This window comes from Olea europaea, chromosome 9 (genome assembly GCF_002742605.1).
Source record: "Olea europaea var. sylvestris chromosome 9, O_europaea_v1, whole genome shotgun sequence".
Classification (NCBI taxonomy): Eukaryota; Viridiplantae; Streptophyta; class Magnoliopsida; order Lamiales; family Oleaceae; genus Olea; species Olea europaea.
The window spans coordinates 5794546-5813925 of record NC_036245.1 but is presented as its reverse complement, the minus strand read 5'-3'; the positions used below and the strand labels follow the sequence as shown (position 1 = coordinate 5813925).

Sequence of the window (19380 nt, the reverse complement as noted above, 5' to 3'; positions counted from 1 at the left end):
ATGTTCATAAACAATTTCTTGCTCCCTCATAACACCATTTGGAAGTCTAATGTTTACCTTCCGAATAAGCTCAATGGATGCATCTACTTCCACAAGCGCTCTAGCAAAAGAGAGCCGACCTCTTGTAGCCGTAACCTTGTCCATGGAGATAGGTTTCCCCACCTTAGAAACAATTTTTCCTAAGGCATTCGAGTTCCAAAACTCCAAAGGTAGACCCGGTATATTAATCCATACCGGCATGGTACTAACATCCTTATCGTTGAAGTCAAAATAACGTGGCATACTTTTAATCATGAGTGGTCTACCATAGACCAAGTATGGCCCTCCTTGCAACACACTAAGTCTTTCGCTATCGATTTCAAACTTGAACACTAACCATCCACTAGCATGAACGTAGTATTTATAGTTAACTCCCCAAGAATCACAAAGTTTAAGTAAAGCCACCTTACCCGGGAACCTCCCGACGAAGTATCCAACCAATCCAAATCCCCAAGAATTTTCAATATTATCCTCATCACACTCCTCCAAAACAACCTCATCCAATTGATTAAGGAAAGGTTTGAGCATGATGTTCTCATCCAATTTTCGGTTATCTTTAAAAAGATTTACCCATGGCGTTTTTCCCCCATACCTCCATCAACACTCTTCACATTTTCAGCATTGTTGTTCATTATTTTAACCAAATTCGATTCAAATTCAGATTGGTTAGAATCCATATCCTCCTCACCAAGAGTTAAAGAAACGCTCGGTGAAGGCAATTCCGTCACCTTATTTTCCCCCGATAAAACCTTCAATGGGGATGCACCGATATTTTCCTCAACAAGTGGCAATCGACCAGGTTTAATAATGAGGGGTGGACGTCCAGATTTAACCTCGTTTTTCCCCATGATTCAAAGAGGAAATAAAAACCAAAGGTAGGAAATAAAACCCCAGCAAAACTGGCAGAACAATGAGGAGAATTGACGTCAAAAATATCCAGCAGAATGAAAATCCGGATAAGATGAAATTGACGAGAAGGCAGAAAAAAATTCCAGCAATGATAGAAAATAGCAGCCCAACTAACCTGGATTGTACGCCCCAGACCAAAGAAAACCAAACAGAAAGATCCAAATGTGCCAGGCAGGAATATTAATTGACGTCAAAAATAAGTTAGCTCACAGTCCAAAAGAATCCAGCAAGACTTGTCCAAAAACGAGGCAGCCTACAAAAAGGCCAGAAAAAGACTCCCAGAAAATTCTACAAAAACCGGCCCAAAGGCCCAGAAAAAGGCCCAAAGAAGCCCAGAATTCCCAGCAAAACGGTCCAGATATAAGGGCCCAGAAAAAAAGCCCAAAGAAACCACCTCCAGCAGGCCCAAAGAAGCCTAAAAACCGTCCTGCAAGGCCCAGAAAAAGCCCCAAGAAGGCCCAAATAAATGGACCAGATGCGGCCCAAATAAGACTAGAAATGGCCCCAACAAGCCCAAAGGAAAACACTTCAATGTAGCCCAACAGAAAATCCAAGGAAGCCCAAGATATCCCAGCTAACAGGCCCAAACCAAAACTCTCCAGCAAATAAGCCAATTAAGCCCAGACACCAGCCCAAGATGGGCCCAAAACCCGACCAGAAATCAGGCAAAACCGGTCTAAAGCAGTAGTCAACGGGTCTCCCACCAACCACCTGAAATTATATCACCAAAGAAGCAAAAACAACAGAGGTAGGAAACTGCACAATAGTCAGCGCCAACTCACTGACCAGCCGTCTGAGATAGAAGCACCAAAATGGCAAAAAACAGAAAAAAGAGGCTGCACCACAGGGGATACACTGAACGAGGTAGGAAGTTTGGTGAAATGCCTGACCAAATTCAAAAATCAAACAAAGTTGACATGCATGTTACTTACACAATACATACAACTCCATAGCCATGATGAACACCAATGAAGAAAACAACACTGCAGTCCCTAGCTGAACGAAATAGGTGTGAACTCCTTGCAAAAACCAATGAGTGAACTAAAAACCCAGCAAGGATCCAGGGAGAAACCGGACAGCTCTCCAGGGACCGGACAGCAAGTATGAAGAGTCCAACAGAGATAAACCCAAAAAATTACAAATGTAAAAACCCGTCCAGCAGCAAGTGTTAAAATACACAGAAATTCCAGGTAGAGCAGCAACACTGGTGGAATGAACAGAACTAGAGACAAGATACAAATATCCAGGATGCTGAAAACCGAAGCAGAAATGGCCAGATACAAACCCAGAAATAGAAACTTCCAGCAGCTAAAAATCTGAACCAGCATGCACCAAATCAAACTGTAACGAAAAGAACCCCACTGGGGTCCAAAGGACCAGGAAGAGACCCCAGCCGACCAGCAGTAAAAGATGAAACTAAAACTGAAAGATACTAACCTGGCTAAAAAACAGATTCTGGATATGGAGCTGTGAAGAAGACGATAATGGCAGCAAATAGAAAACCAATACTCATAAAGAGTAGTCCATAAGCAATAATATGATTTTCACCAATGAAGATAAAAATCAAACTAAAAACATGAAGAAATCACAAGAGAAAACCAATCAATGTCAAGGCACTCAAAGTGGGACTTTCTCTCACTAGAGTTGAGAGCATCTCTCTCTAACCTTTTAACAATTTGTGCCAATGCTATCCTTCTCGCTTGTACATTCATATGCTCCCCTTCTGAGTTTTGGCATTACTAGGCCCATGTCGCCCTAGATAAGGAGAATAACCCAATAATTTCTCTAACATTTCACTGCCTTACTCCTAATATTTTCCCCCCCTCTTACATTTCACATTTTCTTTCTACCGTCATGATTATTTTATTTTTTATTTTTTAAAAAAAAATTATGTGATCACATTTTGTAACCTCTTATAAAACTTTGTGACCTATAATTTAATTAAATATGTCAGTCACAATAAAACATAATTTGTGTTCACGGTGACATGCCAATCACACTCACATAAAGTCTCTATCACAAAACTAAAATTGTAGGTTATAATTATAAATTTTGTCGCATATTATACGCTTTTATAGGTCACAAATTAAAATTAATTGATTACAATTTAATCGGTCTCAAAGACACAAATTATAGGTCACGATTACAAATTCAAAGCAGGTTTGAGCCCATTTTCTTGCCAATAATGTATTTTGAAAGTGTTTTGATATAGAATATGTGGTTGAAAAATAAAGAAAAGTTTTGAATTTGTGTGTAATAATATCTTATTGAACAATGTGTGGTTGAAAGGAAGAGAGAAATGTATTTTGAAAAAAAGGGAATCAAACGACTCCTTAGTCGTAGAACAAACGATTTTAGATGACATATTATTTGTTGATCACAAATTACTGATTTTATTAGTCACAATTGCCCAATAATTGATCACAACTACCCTATAATTGATCACTATTCCTTTTCATTCTATCTACAACCACTTCCATCACCATCAACACCTCCAAAAAACATTGTTATCATCGTAACACCATAATTGCACTGCCACCACGTAGATTTGTATCTAAAACGTTGTTTTCATCTCACAACCACCTTCGTTGTGCATGTATATACTTCCATTGAACAACCACAATCACGCGAATTTTATGAGATACTTGAGTTGAATTTTGATACCAACTGTGTAAGTTGACTTTTGAAATTTAACATTTTCAATGAGATTCCTTTGAATTTTGTGAAAATATATTCAAATTTCTGAAATTCATTAGAATTTATAATTTTTTAAATTCAATTAAAATCTCAGTTGAGGGTTCAAATCACATGTTTTTCAAAATTCATAATAACAATCAATTTATCTATGAATCATTCTATCAATTTATAGGGGTGTCCTATCAATGAATTTTAGAAGTACTACTAAATTTGGGTATATCCCTTGCGATTTTAATGAATATTAGTAAAATTAAATGTCCATAATTGAGATTTTAATTGATTTCACTGAAATCTAGACACACTCAGTAACAAATGAATTTATAAGGATTTTCATTAATAAAGGAATTTCAAAAGATTTGGATAGATTCAAAATTTAAATTGCAAACAACAATTTTTTTTAATATTATTTTTTTGGAAATTTCAACATTTTTAATGAAATTCTTATTAATTATGTAAAAATCTAATCAAATTCACAAAATTTATTAAAATTCATTTTCAACTATACATATTTCTAATAAAATAAGTTTACATATAAACTCAAAATAATACTATGTCCATGATTGGTGAAAATTAAAATTGAGATTTTAATTTAAAATAAGGTTACATTCATAAAGACATAATTGTGAGTCATAATTACAAATTTAATTACAATCACACTTTTTTTTCCATCACAAATTATTTATTGATCATAAATTAACCATCTTATTGGTTAAAATTACCCAAATTATTTGTCACATATGATCTTCATCCCACACCGACCCATTCCACCACCATCGATACCACCACCACCACCACCACCAACAACAACTAGTATTTGCAAACTCCAAACAACCACCACCATTTGTGAAGTACCACCTAAAATCATTGCAAAACTCTAGTTAAAAAGACCGAAGAAGAAGAAATCATACCAAAACCACAAAAAAAAAAAAAAAAAAAAACCTCCAAAACCCCAAAACCATGGTCGTTGCTTCGCAGTGCATCATTCATTATCATCGCGGGCAACTGCAGTGATCCTGTCGACAATGAAAAGTTCTGTGATTGAAGAATGAGAAAGGTGATAAGTTTTGTGAACTTTTGTTTGGATAAAAAAATGAATTAGGGTTAAGGAGTGGGGTGGGAGGGATGGACAGGGTATACCTGATTTTTGAAAGAACGAAATTAAAATTTGATATTTGAATTGATAAGTTAAAATATAGGGCAAGGTGTAATTTCCACTAAAATCTAGTGGAAATTACACTGGTTACATGTTTTATATTAAATTTTCAATTGTTAAAATTTACATTAGTATTTTAAAATGCGTAATATGTGGCGATGCATGGAAGCCAAGCTATGGACTAGGTGAAACATAGTTGTAAAAAAGCGTAAAAATTATGTTTTCTTATTTTAATTTTTAATCAATCGAAAAATCGTTTAATAATTAAAAATAATAATTGCCAAATATTTAAAACAAATTTATATATTTTCCAAAGTTTTCAACAAAAAGATAAGTTCCAAATGTATATATTAAATAGTAAATAAATAGGAATTTTTGAAAAATTTCCTTTATTCAAGGCTTCAAGCGACTATTTTGAATTTAGAATCGGCGAAGTGAAAAAATCAACATTTAATTTTTAACTTAAAAGAAATGTAAAAAATAAAAATAAAAATAAATTATACACGTCTAGGGGCACATAACCGCGTCTAGGCGTGTATTAGCGGTCAACAGCAATCGTTGACTGTTAAATAAGGCGTCAAATCACTTGGCTTGGTGTTTCCGCTTAGGACAGTGATTTACATACGTTAAACTAAATGATTTAAAATCCTCAATCAATCCAGAGATTGCTTATCCTACCAAGTCAATCCCAATTCCAATCCCTAAATTCTTTCAATCCTTTTCAGTGTCGTCTTCATTTAATTCGTACCAAATTCGTGCAAATTAAAGAAGAGATTCTATCCAAGTTTAAAATCCCTAAATATCACTGTCCAATTTCACTTTAATTTCTATTTTTATTTATACCATTGCCTAGCCTTTTTTCTGAATTTTTAAAGGCATATGAAAATCTCACTTTCTGAAAACCAACAAACATTATATGCAACCTAACGAGATTCCTTTTGACTTGCATCAAATTTATTTTGGGAATATTAATCTGATTTTTCAATTACACGCTTCTTTCTTTATTATTTGTGTATCAATCTGTATATCTATTGAAATTCAATGATTTATTTTATGAAGAAATGACCAAATCATTTTTCATTATATAAGACATACCTCCAGTCATATTATTCAAGATAATAGTAAATCTATTATAAAACTTCAAACCAATGGATCTTCTAGCCAAAACTTATTTGATAATTCCTTTTAATTTGATGGAATAAAACACAAGACTTTCTTTCGACAGAGAAAATTCTGAGAATTTTGTACGGGAACGGCTAAAGACCATTTGCCATCCATATATAGACACCACTACACCACTTCCCTCCATCATAGAAGTGGGTAGTTAAAACAAGGTAGTTAATTAACCCACTTTAATTTAAAATTCAAATCAAGTAATTAAACACGTGGGCCAAATCATTAAACGGTTACATTTCTCCCATTTGATCCACATGTTAAATGGTAAACCTTAAAATGGGTACTTCATATAGCCATAGGTTGAATTTGCAAATAACCTACTCAAGTAGAAATTCACAAATACTTGAATCATGGTGGTCCTATTTTAATAATCAAACATTTTTCTTTCATGTATTACAAGTATGATCACCTCTATAGAGTTCTTTGCTTTATGAATGAACTTCTTATAAGTCATTCGAGTCCAAACTTTAATAGCCACAATTGATATCCAAATTATAAATTTTAAGTACACTAATAACATTGTTTCAAATACAAAATCAACAATCTTAAAACCGAACATCAAAGTATCATACTGAGCATGCAAGTCTCATATTCTCAACATGAACTTTATAAATTTTAGCTAGCAAGCCCTTAGTCATGAAATCTGTCTTGATATGCTCAATGATCATGTCATTTTTCTTTATATAATCTCTAACAACCAAATACTTTATGTCAATATGTTTGTTTCGACTTTCACTTTTGTTGTTTCTTGAAAAGAAAATTGCAGCCGAATTATCACAATGAGTTTTCAAAGGTTTCTCTATATTATCGACAACTCTTAAGCTTTTGACAAAATTTCTCAACATAATATCTGTGTTGTAGCTTCATAGCAACCAATGAATTCTGCTTCCATGATGATGCAATTATAATCTGCTTGCTGCTTTTCCTAGATGCAGCTTTTACAACTAGAAGAAAAATATATCCTGAAATGGACTTTTTTATGTCTACACATCTAGCAAAACCTAAATCCGTATATCCAACAACATCAAGATTATCGAAATGCTTGTATGTGAGTCTATAGTCTTTGGTTCCTTTAGCTATCTAGTAGCTTTCCAATATTCTGTACTCGAATTACTTTGAAATCTGCCTAGTACACCAACTATAAATACAATGTTGGGTCTAGTACAAACTTGTGCATACATCAAAATACCAACAACAGAAACATTGTGTATAGAAGATATGTGATCTCTTTCCAATTCATTTAATGCACATCAATTCTGATTGAATTTATAACCTTTAATAATAGGTGCCATACTTAAAAGCACAATTCTTCATCCTAAATCTTTCCAAAACATTTTCAATATAGTCCTTTCGAGACAATCTTAATTACCTTTTAGATCCATCTCTATAAATTTCTATGCCAATGACATGAGAGGCTTCACACATACCCTTCATTTCAAAGTTGACTAAAAAATTTTTTTGTACCATGTAGCATTACCAAATCACTGCTTAGAAGTAAAATGTCATCTATATATAGGGCTAAAAAAATGTATTTGCTCCCACTGATTTTACAATATATGCATTGGTCAATGATATTTTCTATAAAATTATATGAAGTAGCAACATTGTAAAACTTCAAGTACCATTGACGGGAAGCCTGTTTTAGCCCATATGTAGATTTCCTTAATTTGTAAACCATGAAATTACCTTTATCAATGTAAAATCATTTAGGTTGTTTCATGTTTACTTTTACTGCAAGGTTTCCATTCAAGAATATTGTTTACACATCCATCTGATGTAGCTCCACATTAAAATGAGCTACTAAAGCCACTATAATTCTAAAAAAATCTTTCTATTGATGCCTTCCTTTTGAGTGAAACCCTTACCTACAAGTTTGGCCTTATATCATTTTATAGTGCCAAATGAATTTCCTTTGATCTTGTTAACTTGTTTATAACCACCGACCGTATGTCCATCTGGCAATTCAACGAGATCCTAAACTTAATTTTTAGCCTATCTCTTCCTTCATGGCATTATACCAAAAACTTGAATTTTTCCATTCACTAGCTTGTGAAAACGAACTAGGATCAATGCCAAGTTCAACATATGCATCGGACTCTTGAAGATATACAACATAATTGCTAGTTTCCTAAATGTTGAGGATCTCCTTATACCTACTATCTCATTTTGATTTTATATATTTTGAGTAGTAATAAGTTCAGCATCAAGTGGGGATTCTCATTCTATGCTTTCTTCATGCAGTAATGGTTGTTCTTGAGTTGGTACATTTCTAGTTTTACTTGAGTTTTTTCTTCCGAAAAGAATCAATATACATGGATTGGAAGATGACCTAGCATATTCGTTTATTTCATGAAAATCAATATTTCTAGGAAACTCGCTCCCATTTACTTCATGATCCTTTAGAAATTTTTCGTTTCTAGTTTCAACAATCCTTGAGTGTGCGAAGGACAACAGAATCTATAGCCCTTGGAGTTTACTAGATAGCCTATAAAGAATTCACTAACTGTCCTCGGGTCCTATTTCTTTATGCAAGGATTGTGAATCCTGACTTGAACTGGACAATCCTAAATGTGTATATGTCTCAAACTAGGTTTCCATCCGTTCCAATTCAAAAGATATTTTAGGAACTGTCTTAGATAGAACTCTGTTTAAGATATACATGGCAGTTTTTAAGGTTTCACTCCACAAATTTAAAGAGAGATTTGAATTGCTCATCATGCTCCTAGCTATGTCTACTAAGGTTTTGTTTCTTCTTTCAGCTACGCCATTTTATTGTGGTGTGCACGATATTGTACATTATGCTACAGTTCTGCTAAAAATTTAGCAAACGAACCTTGAAATTTATCCCTTTTCTATATATCATCCATATATTCTCTATCCATGTATGACCTTATAATTTTTATTTTTATTTATTTCTCTATTTTCGCTTTATAAATCTTGAAAGCATCTAATGCCTCATTCTTATGATTTAGAAGATAGAGATACATACATCTTAAATGGTTATCTATAAATGAGATAAAATATATCTGACCATTTAAACAAGAAGTGAAAAATGGTCCATAAATATCTGTTTTAATGATCTAAAAAATGTTTAAACTCCTTTTAACACTTTTAGTGGTCCCAAATTAGTGAAGTCAAGAGGTAGTAAAACTCCATCATTCACTAATATTTTGTGTCTCTCTATGGAGATATGTCCCAATCTCTTGTGCCATAACTTAGATGAGTTTTCTCTCTCTTTTTTTTTTTTTAAACAATACAACACTTATCACCAATACCATCACCATGCAGTTTGGATAAGTTATACTCATAAGTGAGATCCAAATCAAATTTACATAAATTATCAACCAAAACACCATGTCCAACAATAATTGAATTATGAAATAAAATAAAAATTCTGCTTTCAAATATAAACTTGAAACTCAAAAGTATTAGTCATAAAATAGAAAATAAATTACAAGAAAAATTTGGAACATAAAAAGGTGTTTTTAAGGATCCAAATGAAAATCAGAATTTAAATTAATCTAAAGGTCCTCAAGCCTTCAACAGTTGAATTCAACTGGTTTACATAATTGATTCTTTGTTCATTTGATTTTGGTTTCCTTATGTCCAGAAAACCCGTGTTGGTTATGTGAATTGTAGTATCTGAATCAATCCACTATGTATTATTTGGAACATTAACCAAAAGAGATTAACGACACACTAAAGAGATAAGAGTACCTTTATTTTTAAGCCATTTCTTATACTTGAAATAGTCCTTCATCATATGTCATTTCTTCTTGCAAAAGAAACAGATATCCTTATTGCTCTTTTGCTTAATTGACATCTTATTCTTCATTTCAGGACTGTATTTACCCTTGTTCTCATTTTCTTTATCATGAGTTGTTAGATGTGCAGTTTCCACCTTTCATTCTTTACCCTCTTTTCCTCTTGAACACACGTTATTAGGAGTTCATTCATAGTTCATTTTTCCTTATGTGTGTTTTATGATATTTTAATTTAGGGATGTCAATTCAAACTGTCAAAATAAAAAATTGTGATTAATTGAACTGAATGGAGCAAAAAAATCGAACTGATGGCACAATGTGGTGGATAGGGTATTTCATTTTAATACCCCGGTTTGAGACGAAACCGGTATGGTATTTACGCTGTCGCCTCGTCCCGAACCGATTACTCGTTAAAAAAATAATTGAGCAATTGAACTTTCCATTATTCTTTCTATGATTCTGTCCAGCCTAAAATTCTAGTCACCGATTCGCTAAGTCCAATTGACCTAACACAGTAATCCTACACCCTACTTCACAAATAGTATACATATATGAAAATTGTTTGTTAAATTCGGATTTTGCATTTGAAAAATGTGATATTGTTTGCTAAATTGGCTTGGTATTGTGTTTTTATTTTCATTGACTTTTTTTTCATAAATTGTTTTTTTTTTCAATTTGACGGTTGGACTTATAAAGAATAATTTATTTTCATAGTTATTAACCGCCCGAACTGAACCAACTTACATGGTTATGGTATGATAAAAAAATTGGTGGTTCAGTGATAGTTTTGGCCGAGCTGACCCCGAACCAAACCATTGCCAACCCTATTTTAAATAGACCATACTTCGTAGGAAGAGAGTTCAAAACAAGATTAATAATGAATGACTCGGAAAATCTCTATCTCTATGGATTTAAAATGAGCAACAATGTCTCTCATTTCCATTAAATGCTCACGCATATTTTTACAATTGCCAAACTTCATGTCTGAAAGCCTTTTGGCCAATATTTTGTCAGAACTTACAAATTGCTCTTCAACAACCTTTATGAAGTCCTTGGCCTTATCATATTGAAGCATTGATCTCCTAATGCTTTTAATGACACGAGTCTTCATAAGACTCAAGCTCAAACGATTGGATCATTTCCATGATTCAATCATTGATCTCTCCTCTGACGTACTTTATGTCGTAGGGACAAGTGGTTCATCGATACGGAGTGCCAAGCTTCTCGATCCCTAAGACGCTTTGGCTCGCTATGCCTTTATTCAAAGATAAAAATGACTAATAGATCTATATGAAAATGTCCACCGAAAGGAGATTGAGATCCGTACAACCCAAAGTAAGGAGAATTTTCTCCTTCCAGTTAGAAAAGTTATGTCACACCCTATTCATATAGACAACTATACACTAACCTATATTGGAATAAAAATTTGATGACCCGACCTGGACATACTATTCTACAATTTATTTTTGACATGATAAAATAAAATATGCATCTTCACAATAAGGTTTTTGTATATTCTTGCCTGATCACATATGATGTACGTATAATATGTTATGACCAAATATCATGTAACAAAATTTAAAGAAGAATCTGTTTTTTCTATTAACTAGTCAAACTCGGTAAAAATATGGCTAATTTGTCGGATTCAAAGTGGGTGTTAAAGAGTACAAATTGACTTATTATACTTCTGTATATGAAACCAACATAGTTACTTTGAGGATTACAAAAGTATCCACCATGCCATTTCAAAAGTCATATATACACGATGCAGAATTCTTAAACTATAATACAACAGATTATAAGACCAAGATAACTAGCCACAAAATAACCCTACAAGTTGTCATCCGTGTAGATCAAACTTCAAAATCATGTAAGAGCTTCATAGCTAGTTGTTCGCGAAATATTTCTTTCGATTTAAATTACCGCAAGTGTACGGGTCGTGACAAGTAATAAAGTGGACTTTAGAAGTCCGAGTATCGTCCCACAGAGAAAAAGTAGTTCAATTTTATTTATTTTAGTCTTAACCGAAACTAATTGATTTAAGATAATTTTAGAATTAAAAGCCCTAATTTTGGGAGAAATCCTCAAATTGAAAAACCCTAATTTCAAATCAAACCCTAATTACTTAAATTCACTTAACGAACGACTCAATTACGAAATGTTATGAAAATAAATGAAATGTATTGTCAATTTATGAAAATCTATGTAAAACGAATGCACTAGAATCACGAATCCCCAAATAATTACTAATTAAACCCTAATTTCACAATTTTGATAATACAATAAGAATTTGACAAATCAATGCTCCTAAATCTATTCAATACTCTCTCTCGAGATGTATTGAACCTATTCTCATAAATCACCAGCCTATATCTCTATGACGGATGCAATTATACAAGAACGCATGTGATCCTTTTGTGAGCAATTAAAGATTTACATAGGGCATAGGGGTATATTCTATCCCCTATCGGACCCTATGATGAATTATATATGTCGAGTTTAATCCAATTTTCTCAAATTCAGAATTAAACCACCAAGTTCACACAAATTAAGTGCACACTAATTGTGGAAATAAATAAATCAATATAATTCATTCAAATATCCCATCGAACTATGAATTCAAAATCATGAAATAACAAGTTTAATAATAATTACATGGTTCATCGATCACCTAGTTGCAGAAATCTAGCCTATCATGATAAAAATAACGAAATCTAACAAGTTTTGAATAAAATACATCACCGGGTTACCAAAACTTGAAGAAATCTTGTAAATCTTCGCATCAATTCTTGATCTTGCCTTCAAATCCTCTCCAAGATGAATGTTTTTGCCTTCCAATTCGTTCGTGCCGCTTCTGGATGTTTATTTACTATTTAAACCCGTCGAAATTAGGTTACCAAAGGAGTTGCAATCATATAAGGAAACTGCAAAAATCGGGGACAAGTTATACCTATGCGACTGCATAGGTTTATGAAAAATGGCGTTTTTAATCCCTAGAGGGTTACTCACGACTGCATAGGTTTTCTACTATGCGACCGCATAGTAGAGCGAACTTCTAATTTGAGTCATTTTGATCCTCAAGTTTCATTCCTTCACTCCTTCACCTCCTCTCTTGTTTCTAGTTGCTTCAATGTTCCATTATAACTTCCAATTGGTGCTTAGCTTGATCAATTGCTTGATGTGTTCATCGGGTCAACTTTCAGATAAATGCAATTTGGTCCCTGAATTTTCATTTTGCTCTAATTTGGTCCTTTTTCGGCTCTTTTCTCCTGAATTCCACTATTTCCATAGAATTACCTACATTGCATGAATTCGACAAAATTAAGTAACAATTCAATCCTTTTACTTGTATTTAAATCATGTTTGTGATGTAAATAAGTGTGCAAAAATACACTTATCAAACCCCCCAAACTTGAACTATTGTTTGTTCTCAAACAAGATAGTGATATAATTCTGAACAAACATGGCTTAATACCTTGCCTTGGCTCAGGATTGGACAAAGTAATTGATTTTATGAAAATTTATCAGTGCAAAATGATATCAACCTTTACCTGTTAAGTGCATACTTGACGTGTGTGTGTGGATTCATGCTAACATATCAAGTTCATGATGAGTTTGAGTCCCGACTCCACATGGTCAAATATCTCTTTACTCGCTCGAGAGATACACAACCCCCCAAACTTATTCTTTTCACTCAATTATCCCGGGGTTGTGTTTAAAATTATGAGTTTACCTAGCTATAGTTCTCACCCTCTCGTAGTTTGGATTAATCTCACTATCCTAAGTTCACATGTCAACAAGTGAAGGCTCTCCTAGTTTTGATTGCTTCGACACTCAAGACTAAATTAGGTTACTTACCTTGCCTCAAAGGTATAGTTTCTTCCACCAATTGTCCAAGGGCTTTTCTTCTTATTATTGTCTTTTTTTTCTCACTTTTCTCTATTTTTTTTTTGATTATCATCTTCTCATTTGCTTTCTATATAAGCCATGTAACGAGCTTTAGGCCGGTGACTCCCAAACCAGTTGACTTTAGGGCACCAGGTTTTAAACCCTTGCAGGCTTATTCACCCGAGTTATAAAGGCTCCATCAGATTACTTTTTATTAACCTCTTTACGTTTTGCTTTCTATATGACCCATGTATCGAGCTTTGGACCGGTGACTCCCAGATCAGTTGACCTTAGGGCACCAGATTTTGAAATATCCTTACAGGCTTACTTGCTCGAGTTATAAAGGCATGAAAAGAAGTGTCTTATTCTCACAAATTAAGTTTATGCCCTTATTTTTTTTCTAGACATCTGGTATCCAAAACCAACCCTCAATTTAAGATTTTTACCTACTCTTCATCCCACTGATCTAGGCAATCCACACAATAGTTCATGCACGGAGCCTCACTTATCTCAATATTCTCCTGTAATAGGTCAACTATCACCAAACTGTCTTAAGGTAGTTTACGGGTTAATTCAATAGAGTGTTACATTATTTTCCTACTTTATGCTCAAAACCCCAATCACTTACCTAACATGTAAAGCATGAATGACGTGCATAAAGAATGTCAAGTATTACATCAACAAGTATTAGTTGGTCTAATTAACACCGACTCCAAAGTTTTGAAATATACCAATCCAATAGTAACATCATAGCCGGCAAGGCGATTAGGCTCACACAAGCATACATAAGCATAATCAATATTCACTCACAAGCATGCCTCATGCAACAATTAGTCAAATTAAATCTGGATTGTGGAAATGCAATTAATTACATGCCGAATGTCTTTATCAAATTATGCCACCATCCCCCAAACTTATACAAGACATTGTCCTCAATGCGAAAATTAAGTTTAGATGGCAAAATTTTAGGAAAATGAGTACAAATGAGGCAAACGATACTCCCCTGATCAATACAGGGGCTGCAATGGGAAGCTAGAACCTGCAGTATCATCAGCTGGAGGTGGAGGTAGGCGCGCCAAGATCTCTCTCATCAGTGCTGACTGCTGTGTCATTTCATCATGGATTCCCTCAACACGTGTCTCAAAATGGCCCAGACGCTCCCAAGTTTTATTTACCCTCATCTGGATGCCATCCACCCTGCCCACATACACACTAAGTCGACCGTTCATAGTGTTCATCTCCCTCCTAGCTGCCTGGGCATCCTGGCGAGCAGCACGTAACATATCAGTGGAAATGCGGATGTCACGGTGGGCTGTATGCATCTCAGTCGTCAAAGTCCCCATAGCCTACTGGAGACTCTGTACGTCTCGGCTGGTCCCTGTGGTGGTGGTGAAAATCTGGCGCCACAGCTGTGCATTTAACTTAGCCTGTGGTGGTGGAGCTTGAGGCATCTCTTGCTCTGCGTGCTCGTGACCTTGCTCTTCCTACTGTCTGCGCCTTTCAATTTCTTGCTTTTCCCAGTGCTTTATCCTGGCTCTGTCTTGAGCCTCCAAGGTACTGCGCTTTATGATGGGGCTGGGTTTGGCAGTCACTTCACCGGATACAATGTTTATACCAGCAGCTATGCATATTCCGGAGATGAGGCTTGGAAAGATCATTGAGCTGTGCCTGTCTCCCAAGGTACCCACATGATAGATCTGATTATAGCAAAGAGTGGTAAGCTCAACCTTATTACCTCGCACCAAGTGATAAAGGAATCCAGCTGTGGGATCTGTGAATGTGGTCCTGTGAGAGATCGGCTCAATGTTGTGGCACATAAACAGCCACAGGATGGCTATAGATGGTGTCAGCTCAATCTGGTGCCACTCGGTGGTGGGGAGTGGTCATGCATTTTGTCGCCCCAATAAGATCTCCGCCACTTCATGCCAATTGAAGTCACCTGGTATAGGGGTTATGTTTTCCCACGTGAGCTGGTAGTAGTCTTGAATAACCTCGGGTGAGAATGTGATCCATTTTCCCCTGACCCAAGTCTGATACAGGTGGTCGGACCCTGGTGTGTCAATTTCTGTATTGAAGTTGGCGTAAAATTCCCCTACCAACAATTCATAACTTCGATGTGGCTGCTCCACTATTTTATCCCATCCACAGTTATGCACCAAAGTGGTCAGCTCGAAATCAGGAAAGTCTTCCAATTTAACAGCCCGCTCTGGTGTCACTGTCCATCGACTCACTATGTTTCATATCGGGCTGCTGCCTCGGAAGTCAAGAATCTTTGTATCCCACCTTCAAGCACTCGAGTGCATGCTGTGCCGGATGATGAGCCAACCTTCTCTTTTCCTTTTGAAGTTCGTTTTGTTGGCATCCTGTAAGGTTGGAAAATAGCTAGCATTAAACATCTTGTTGTACAGCGAGAAATCGCATGAAATGAAAAGCACGTAATCACAAATCCCCAAACTTGTTTCAATATGCATGTATACTACCATGGTGTGTAATGAATAGTGTATGATGATTAGATTAGTATAAATGTATAGTCCATATGAAAACATAAGAAAATTTGGGTGAATATGCTCATAGTGAAAGGGTTGGAGTCATGATTGAGTGTACACCTTCGGCCCCGGGCACCATCGAGAATTATCAAGATTGTCCCGGGCAACCTCCAGGCATATGAAAGTATGCAATGAGGTCTAGCACATACCCAAATTTCAGCTCAATCGGAGTTCGTTTGGTGCATCAAATGGTAGTGTAAAATAAGGGACGGAGGGTGCTGTGGGCATGCAATGACTTAGCTATTTTGTGTGAATGTGTGTGTTGATGTAGTCTAAGTCACATTGGTTGGTAATACATCACAACGAGTTATTCCATTCATCTAATAGTCATATGCCATGCTAGATGTTCATAATTGTATTAGATTACCAAAATGGGCATTTTATCGAACATGTTGTGTGCATTATGAAATCTTCATACATTAGCCAAAAAATTACTATGTCACATGGTTCCCCATTCAAAAATTAATCACCAATCTCATATACATTCGGCAATCAAATAAATTTAATGCAACATGCACCAAAATACCCAAAAATTATCAATGTGGCAATTTATCAAACACCTAGCATGCATTCTTTAGAAATCCATATAAAACCCAATAACTCAAAATTCGAATTACCCCATAACACAATTGAATTGAAAATAGTACACTCCATCCACCATCTACACCCCAAATCACCCCAAAATGCAGAGAATCAATTCGAAAATGACTTAAAAAAAAGAGGCACAATGAAGGAGATAGTCAAAATTCATACCTTCAAGATGATGTGCAACTCCAACCTCGAGATTCTTGTGTAGTGTAGGTGAGTGAAATACAATTAAGTGTAAAAATCGTATCCAAGATGAGTTTGGGCGAGAGAGGAGTGGGGATGAATGATTTGGAAGTAAAAAAAAAATGATCCGGGCGTGGGTTAAAAACCCACGCCTTTTTTGTTCTATGTGGCCGCATAGTTAAAAGCTATGCGGTCGCATAGGTATAATATTTTTTTGATTTTTAGATTCGGTTGCGCATAGACACCATGTCTATGCGATCGCATAGACATCCCTTTATTTTATTTTATTTTTTTATTTTTTTTTCAAAAGAAATAAAATAAAATAAAACAAAGGCTCTTTCCCAAAAAAAATTTGATTTTTGTCCAAATTTTTTTTTTTGATAAAGGACCCGGCTCTCAACGCCCCCAATTTTTTCGAAGACATACTTTTAAAACATTGATATGTGAAATTTTGAAAACATAATTTGCCTCGAAATGCATGAATTCCACATTCAACTACCCAAACAACTCAAATCAACCCGAACTCGTGTGTGATACTTAAGGACTCGTGTGAACAGTGCTTGGACTCTTTTAACATGCCTAGATGATCGATGACCACATAACAGAATACTAAATGAATTTGAAAATAAACTTCCTAATCTAATGCAGAAAACATAATAAAGTAAATAAACAGATAAAAAGGATACAGTGGGTTACCTCCCACCCAGCTCTAAGTTATAGTCGATAGCTCGACTTTTCTGCGGCTGCTTCATTCTGGCGTCTCGAGTTGAACGGTTGACTTTTGGTTAGAGAAGTCACCACCCCAGTAGTGTTTCAACCTTTGCCCATTAACAGTGAAGGTACCCTTATTCTCATGGCTCACTTGTATAGCCCCATATGGTAAGACTTTTGTAACTGTGTAGGGACCCGACCACCGTGATCGTAGTTTTCTTGGGAATAGCTTGAGTCTCGAGTTATACAGTAGTACTTGTTGCCCCACTTCCAATACTTGCTTCTGAATGTGCATATCATGCCACTTCTTGGTTCGCTCCTTGTAAAGTTTTGCATTTTCATAAGCCTCCATTCTAAATTCATCCAACTCATTCAGTTGCAGTAGACGCTTTTCACTAGCGGCATTCAAGTCCATATTTAACTGTTTCATAGCCCAATATGCCCGGTGCTCCATTTCTAATGGCAGATGACATGCTTTCCCAAAGACTAGGCGGTATGGAGACATAATGCCGATTGGGGTTTTGAATGCTGTTCTGTAAGCCCATAATGCATTGTCTAGCTTTTTATACCAATCATTTCTAGATGAATTCACAGTGACTTCTAGTATTCTCTTCAGCTGCCGATTAGATACCTCAACTTGCCCGCTGGTTTGTAGATGATATGGAGTAGCAACGCGGTGTTTAACGCCATATTTATTTAGCAGCTGCTCAAACTGGCGATTACAGAAATGCTTGCCCCCATCTCTGATTATAGCCCGCGGTGTACCATATCGGGTGAAAATGTATTTCTTCAAGAATCCAATTACTGTCTTTGAGTCATTTGTTGGCAGTGCAACTGCTTCCACCCATTTTGAGACGTAATCCACTGCCACCAAGATATACTGGTTTGAGAACGAAGGGGGGAAAGGTCCCATGAAGTCAATTCCCCAACCATCAAATATCTCCATTTCCAAAATATTGTTCAGTGGCATTTCATTTCTTCTCGAGATATTCCCAGTGCGTTGACATCTGTCACACCTCTTAACAAACTCAAATATGTCTTTAAACAATGTAGGCAGTCGAAACCTGATTGTAAAATCTTTGCAGCTGTTTTTGAAGCTCCAAAGTGTCCTGCATATGCGAATGAGTGACAGTGCTCAAGAATCTCATGTACTTCTTCTTCAGGTACGCACCTCCTCACTATTTGATCAGCTCCTCGTCTATAGAGAATTGGATCCTCCTAGAAATAGTATTTTAACTCGGCGAAGAATTTTTTTCTTTGGTGACTGGAACAGTCAGGCGGTGGAATGGAACTGGCCAAGTAATTGACAATATTTGCGTACCAAGGTGCTTCATCCACTCTCAACATCTGTTCACCCGGGAAGATCTCATTTATATCCACTAAATCTTCCATCTCCCCAGGTTCTAGTCTGGATAGGTGATCTGCTACTACGTTTTCGGTGCCCTTCTTGTCGCGTATCTCAATGTCAAATTCTTGCAACAACAGCACCCAACGAATTAATCTCGGCTTTGCATCCTTCTTTGTGAGCAAATACTTCAATGCAGCATGATCAATATAGACGATAATTTTAGGCCCGACGAGGTATGACCTGAATTTGTCAAATGCAAATACCACATCCAATAGCTCCTTTTCAGTGGTTGCATAATTTATTTTTGCATCATTTAGAGTTCTGCTTGCATAGTAGATCACATGAAAAATCTTGTTCGTCCGCTGTCCCAATACTGCA

General features: G+C 35.7%; 1 protein-coding gene across 1 annotated transcript; it reads right to left on the bottom strand.

The window, feature by feature from the left end:
- Window positions 1–17691: 17691 nt before the first annotated feature.
- LOC111399858 lies at window positions 17692–18802 on the bottom strand. Its single transcript, XM_023027352.1, has 3 exons — window positions 18719–18802; window positions 18001–18441; window positions 17692–17937 (listed from the first exon to the last, which is right to left on the bottom strand). Exons 1-3 carry the CDS (start codon window positions 18800–18802, stop codon window positions 17692–17694), a joined length of 771 nt encoding a protein of 256 aa, XP_022883120.1.
- Window positions 18803–19380: the final 578 nt, after the last annotated feature.